General features: G+C 42.1%; 1 protein-coding gene across 1 annotated transcript; it reads left to right on the forward strand.

The window, feature by feature from the left end:
• The first annotated feature begins 788 nt into the window (after positions 1–788).
• On the forward strand, positions 789–5,280 carry LOC125547886. Its single transcript, XM_048711629.1, has 13 exons — positions 789–1,233; positions 1,335–1,432; positions 1,520–1,606; positions 1,698–1,845; positions 1,933–2,205; positions 2,411–2,553; positions 2,639–2,830; positions 2,912–3,002; positions 3,087–3,216; positions 3,786–3,893; positions 3,982–4,066; positions 4,413–4,483; positions 4,818–5,280. The coding sequence occupies exons 1-12, from the start codon at positions 1,048–1,050 to the stop codon at positions 4,447–4,449; spliced, it is 1,578 nt and encodes a 525-aa protein (XP_048567586.1). The 5' UTR covers positions 789–1,047; the 3' UTR covers positions 4,450–4,483; positions 4,818–5,280.
• The last annotated feature ends 1,415 nt before the right edge of the window (positions 5,281–6,695 follow it).

Below are 6,695 nucleotides of genomic sequence, written 5' to 3' on the forward strand. Positions count from 1 at the left end.
TACGGGAAATCATATTGTACCAATCACCTGTTCACCAAATTAGTTACTAACCAAACACACTCTTAGGGCCTCTTTGATTTGCAGGATCCTAAAAACGTAGGAACGAAAGAAACACATGATAGGATAGGGATGCCTCCGCAAGGTAGATGGTTGAAAAACTCATAATTTTGCAAAAGCGTTGATGTTTGATCCATAGGGATAGAAAACACATAAATCCAAATGAATATGGTCAAGTCACAAGAAAAAGTACAATTAGAATGTTATTACGCCATTAAGAATATTTAGTCTCTTTCTTCATACATAGAAATTACACGCTCCCTCCGTCCCGAATTAATTGTTTTAGATTCGTCTAGATACGGATGTATCGACACCCATTTCAGAAGTATTCTCTCTGTTTTTTTGGTAGTCTACATATAAAATCTGGTCAATGTCAAACTTTGTCAACTTTGACCAAGTTTATAGAAAAAAAGTATATCAAGATTCACAGAATGAAATTAATATTATTAGATGCATCATGCAAATTAGTGTTCATACCACATAGCTTTAGTATTGCGGATGTTGATATTTTTTTTCTACAAAGTTAGTCAAATTTTACAAAGTTTGGCTTTGACCAAATTTTATATGCGGATAAAAAGAAACGGAGGAAGTAATAATAAAGTAAAATTTGCCCCATTGTTTTGAACCCGGGAAAGGTTCCCCATTTTTTAAAATGTTTTTCCTTCGCTTTTGAGCGAAACGAGGCCCCCCTCCGGTGGCGGTAGAGAATGGGCAACGGCGAGAAGCGAAATTTCAAAATTTGCGGGGCAACACACTGGCTGGGGGAACGGCATCCCACTTCGCTTCCCACCACCACGCCCGTCCCGCTTCCCCTCTCTCGGCCTCTCCGGGTTCCGGGCGCGGCGGATTGATTGATTGATCTGACCCTTCCGCCCCCAAGAAATTTATCACCCCCAATCCAACACCTTCCTTCTCTCACAGCCTCCCGAGCTTCCGATTTCCGCATTCCAATCCGCCTCTGCCCCCCTTTCCTCGACCGCGTCCGTCTCCATGGGGAGGAAGAAGGGCGCCGTCGGCGGCGCGAAGAGCGTGGCCGTGCCCGTGCCGGCGCAGACGGAGGTGGAGGTTGAGAAGGAGGCCAAGAAAGCGGCTCCGAGGAAGCGCAACCCGTGCCCCGGAATCCGCGCCGTCGGCGGCCGGATCTACGACCCGGAGAACGGCAAGACCTGCCACCAGGTGAGCGCCGTTCCGGATCTGCAACCGTCCCTCCCGCGGGTCACTCTGTTCTGGGGGCCGGATTTGGCTGGCTGATTGGTTTTCCCGTTATGCGCTCGCAGTGCCGTCAGAAAACAACGGACTTTGCGGTGGCCTGCAAGCAGCCCGGGGGGAAGGGGCCCTGCTCAACCCACTTCTGCCACACGTGCCTGTCCAACAGGTAAAATGGATGGATTTCTTTCACGGATTCAATCGATCGTCGTCTCCGTCTTGGTCTGATCTGGGTTTTCTTCTTTGGCTTGTTTAGGTATGGCGAGGACGCGAAGAAGGCGGCCAAGAAGGCGCGCTGGGCCTGCCCCAAATGCAGGGGCATCTGCAACTGCAGCTTCTGCAGGTTACACCCAAGAGCCAAGCTGATGCACGTTTATTATGGGATTTCTAGCTTAGTAGGTGTATTTCTTACTTAGCTTGGTTTTGTCTGACAGAAAGAAGAAAGGGGAGACTCCCACAGGGATACTGGCCCATGCCGCCAAGGCGACAGGGCACTCTTCCGTCCATGAGCTGCTGAAACAGGGCTCGGACATGGTGGCCGCTGCACAGACGCTGACCTCGCTCCCCGTGAAGATCAAGAAGGTCCATTTCTTTGTTTGGTGATTCTCTGTTTTACATTGTAATTGTTGTTCATTATTGCTGATTCTGTTTTGCTGGCCCCTTTGTTAGGAACAAAAGAGGGCCCTAGGGACAGATGATGATGCCGATGGAATAGTGGTTGATGGGGATGAGAATGTAGGGACTGATCTCAATGCATTTCCTTTATCTCCTGCCAACAAGAAGCTGAAGAAGGGCGCTTCTGATGAGAGCACTGATGTGCTCAAGACCAAAACTGAGCTACCCAAAGGTACTCTGGTCACTAATGTTGTAGGGGCCAAGCTGGAGGCCGACGATGTTGGGTCTGCGATTCAGTTTTATGAATTCTGCCGCACATTTGCTGAGGTACTCATGCAACCAAGTAATAATGATAATCTTTCAGCTTTTACTTTCTTGATACTATGTTTGTATTGCATTGCTTTCATGCCGTATGTCTTTAGAAAATGGGTTATTGTTTCCACGGTTCCACATGTTGATCTGTCATCTTGTGTCTGCTGGAATATAATTTGTCGTGTAAATGGAATGATGTAGAAAATGATTTTTTGCTCAGGTGTTTCAAATAAAGAAGGGACAGCCTGAAAAAGTTCTTCAAGTCATAACTGGAGGAAGCCGTAAAGGCCGAGTGGTGCCTTCAGTTGTTGCTGATCTTCACATTAGTTTGCTGTCTGTCCTCCAAGAAGACAGAGGAGAGAAGTACGTCCATTCTGAATTGATGTTTCTTTGTAGTTTTGTTTAAATCTGATTATTAAATGACTAAGTGAGGTTATTTCGTTCATAGCCCTTTGGACTATTCAAGAGATGGGGATGCTTGGATAACTGAGACTGGCAGATATATTAGTGAATCCACAGTTATCTCGAAGGAACTACCTCTTGACTGTTTAAACCAAGGGGTATCAGGATATAAAAAGTTGAGCCCTTCTTTAAAGCTCCATGTGCTGAATTTTCTGTGTGATGAGACCCTTTCTACTGCGTAAGTACTGCCTACTGTATTTCTGTAGTAGTTCACTTGGCTATTTTACTCCTATATTAATTATATTTTGATTTTGTTCAGAACATTAAGGGGCTTGATTGTCAAACAAGATGAAGGTGCCACTGAGAGAAAGATTGCTGCAAGAGAAAAAATCCGTGCTGCGAAGGAAAAGGTTGAGAGCTCAGGCAACCTCTTTTCTTTTCGTCCACTCACTTAGTTTTGGAGTACTAAACAACAGGTTTCTCTGGTTTTACAGGAAAAAGAGCTTAAAGAAAGACTAAAGAATGAGATGGATAAATCAATGTTTCTGAGAAAAGGAGAAGAAATTAAGAGTCTCATTTCTCAAATTAAGGAGTTAAATGAAGACAAGGAGGCAGCAGTAGATGGTCTGAACATTATGAATTGATATATCTACATCTTTTCGTATTATATTTGTTTTAGCTTTCTGAACTTCATTAGCTCTCCACATGCTTGATGTTTTGCAGTTTTATTAAATAAGTATATCTTTTTATACTGTACTTGGTTTTGCAGTTTTGTCAAATGTATCTTTCTGCACCTCTCTTTCAAGCTTTAGCTTGAATTTGTATTTGACAAATTACAAATGTTGCCTATTCATTTATACTCCTTTATGCGTGTATTCACTTTCTGTTTTGTTAATTCAGTGTTAAACCTGCATTATTCATGGTAATATTTTTCTAAAGCTCAACAGAATGAAAAAACATGTATGCTGTTCCCAAGCCTCTTAGTTGCATGTAGCCATGTGTCTTTTTCTGAATGTGAAGTAACTAAAGAACATTCTCAGCCTCAGGCTCCATTTCAAACATAACACTTCTCAGCATGGTGTGAAGTTATATCCCCTACACTGTTTGCTTATCTTATTCTGTAATGTGTTAAGGCGCTGAGCTAGCTGTGCGGTACTAATTGCCTTCTATTACCTCAACCGTGGTGATATTAGATGAGAAGCTGGGAGATCTACTTAGGACAAAGCCTGTCAGGAAAGACAAAGGGGTTGCATACTGGAAGTTTGATGGTTATTACAAGAAGACCTCAATAATGCGCCAAGGTTCATCTGAAGTTATTATGCAATAAGCTTTCATGTTACTCATGTATATTTATGCAGTTAGTGACTACCAATATCATGTTTGTATCAGAGTTTGACACAACAGGGAACAATGACAAGTGGTTTATGTTCACTGAGGAAGAAGAAAAAGTAATTGGAGATCATTTGGCCCCAAGGTAAGGAGTTTATCATATACTCCCTCCGTAAAGAAATATAAGAGCATTTAGATCACTATTTCAGTGATCTAAACACTCTTATATTTATTTACAGAGGGAGTAGTATTTAGATGTTGTTTCCTTTATGAAGATAGTATATTTGGTGTTTAAGTACTAGCAGGTCACCAACGCTTTAGATCCGCTAGAAATTTTTGATTGTTGTACAGTGCTATCATGATTTGGCAACTTGGCTAACAATATATCTAATGCATGATCCTTAGTTAGCCCTGTTTCTCCTGATCTCCATGCACTAGTATGTTTATCCGTTGGCATCTAACTTAGGTCCTGTTGTAACTGGTTAATGTAGGTCCCAACTTCAGTGCAAGAGTCATACCCAGGCATGATGACCTACTGAACTTTTGTTTCAGTGGTTTGAAGGTATTTATTTAATCCTTTTGCTGCTCATTGTTCCCAGATCCAACGGCATACCATATTTGTATACAACTGATACTGAAATGTGTTATGTACCATCATCAGAGCAATATTTTAGAAGCCGGGTATATGTAACACAATTTTGAAAACTTGAAAAATTATGGAAAAAACCCTCGGTGTAAGTAGATGGTTGATAGAAGTTACCCTTGTAAAGTTTTACCCAGTAAATACATGCATGGATTTTCTTGTGATTTTTCATATGTTGCAACTTAAGAGTGATTTTTGGTAAAGTTTGGAAAAAATGGCTAATGGCCCATTGCTGAATGTTTTGTGTTGGCAGGTGAGGTGGTGGTATGCTAGCGTCCTGGCGTTGCGTGTGATCCAAGTTGCGGGCTGACAACCTTTTGCGGTAGGGAAGTTACGCAATGGCAGAAGAAGCAACAACTACCTGAAGATGCAGTCACAACATTCGAATCCTAGGGTTATGTTTTGTCCAGATGGAAACTTGGGAGGTTTTTGTGAACCATGGACAAAGTATGGTTTGAATGTTGTGAACTAACTCGGGAGGTTTGAATGTTGTCACATGGTCGCTTATGTTGGTTGTATAACCAATTGTTCTGTAGCTTGCATATAGCAAGAAATCCAATTCACCTGTATCTCAGGTGGTGGTTATGCATCTAGCATGGCTAGGATTCCCCCACTTAAGTTGCCTGAATTCGGTCTTCACCTGCTTATGTCGCTTTTTCATTCTATGGTGATGTAGCTTCAGACCCATCTAGAAATGCTGATCGCCTTCTTCCACAGTTTGTGGTTTGGTCGCACTCAGTCTCACCATTCGATTCAAACTTAATGGAACTGTATACTTGAGCACAAACCAGTACAATCCCGCACAACTGCCTAGGGGAGCCCTGCTTTGCAATAGTATCTAGTAACTTCATAAACCAGAATCTTAGATGTAGATGCCACTAGTACTAGGGTAACTCTAGCAGATTACTTGAAACCAGGCCTTTAAAACTGTATTATAGCTTCCCTTTGTAATTTGGGATCTGTTGGATATCGTTGGGTAACACACATGAACTTTTAGCCGCACGACACTTACTACATGCTTTTGTTTGGAAGCGTATAAAACCTAAACGCCTTGGAGATTAGGTGTAGCTCTCTCTTCAGAGTGTAGGAACGCTTATATGATTTTCACATTGTATCAGAGCCTATCTCCTCCCCATCCATGTAGCAAAAAAGAAAAAGAAAAAGAAAAAGAAAAATAAAACAATCCGCATCACCATCATGGCTTCCTCATAGACCGTCAGGCTGTCCCTTGGGCCTCCAACGTATGAGAAGCGTTGACGGGAAGTGGTTTCACCATATTCCCGTGCCATGCTGTAGCGACCCGACCCGAATGGATCAAGTCTCTGTGCATAAGTGTCATCCCTGGATCGGTAATGCTGATACACACAGTACTTGAAGGATTTATAACAGAGTAGCAATCACACACTTATTACATCGAATGTCTCAAAAGAGAACTTATTACAATAAATATGCCTTAAGGCTATCTAAATAAGATAACAGCGGAAGACTTGGAAGATAAAGTGAGTCCATCAACTCCAACGGCATAGCTGAGTGCATGACAAACGACCTAGCGCACCTTACCCTTTGTCTGAAAAGTCTGCACATTGAATATGCTGGCAAGATAACACAATAGAGCAATGAACAAGTAAATGCTATTACTACATGCATATATGGCTGGTGGAGACTCTATGGTTATAATGTTTTTGCGAAAAGCCAATTTTTCCCTACAACAAAGTAATATATTTTATTTAACTACAAAGTTTGTTGAAAAACATTGAGAATGGTAAATCCCCATCTTAATCCCAATTAAAAGTAATTAACATCCCAACAAATTAACTTAGAGTGATGAGATCCACATGATAATCCAAGAACCAGATACTCAAGATGTCCATAACCGAGGACACGGCTAACCATGATTAGTTTGTACACTCTGCAGAGGTTTGTGCACTTTTCCCCACAAGACCCGATCTCCTTCGTTGTATTTCTCGCACTGCATGGTGTTTGAGAAACAGATGACCGAGACACAGTCTTTCCGAAGAGGTCCCCTTAACCGATAGATAGGCCGGTACACCTACAATCCCCTACATCTGCTAGCCCATCATGGAAAGATTTCCCACAACTTACTCAACTATGCTAGAGCCCATAATAGCTT

The sequence above is a fragment of the Triticum urartu genome, chromosome 3 (genome assembly GCF_003073215.2).
Source record: "Triticum urartu cultivar G1812 chromosome 3, Tu2.1, whole genome shotgun sequence".
NCBI lineage: Eukaryota > Viridiplantae > Streptophyta > Magnoliopsida > Poales > Poaceae > Triticum > Triticum urartu.

Coding starts and splice junctions, on each gene's coding strand:
- LOC125547886 (XM_048711629.1), top strand. CDS start 1,048: ATGGGGAGGAAGAAGGGCGCCGTCGGCGGCGCGAAGAGCGTGGCCGTG. Junction 2,554..2,638: donor CAAGAAGACAGAGGAGAGAA/GTACGTCCATTC, acceptor TTTCGTTCATAG/CCCTTTGGACTATTCAAGAG. Junction 3,003..3,086: donor TCCGTGCTGCGAAGGAAAAG/GTTGAGAGCTCA, acceptor CTGGTTTTACAG/GAAAAAGAGCTTAAAGAAAG.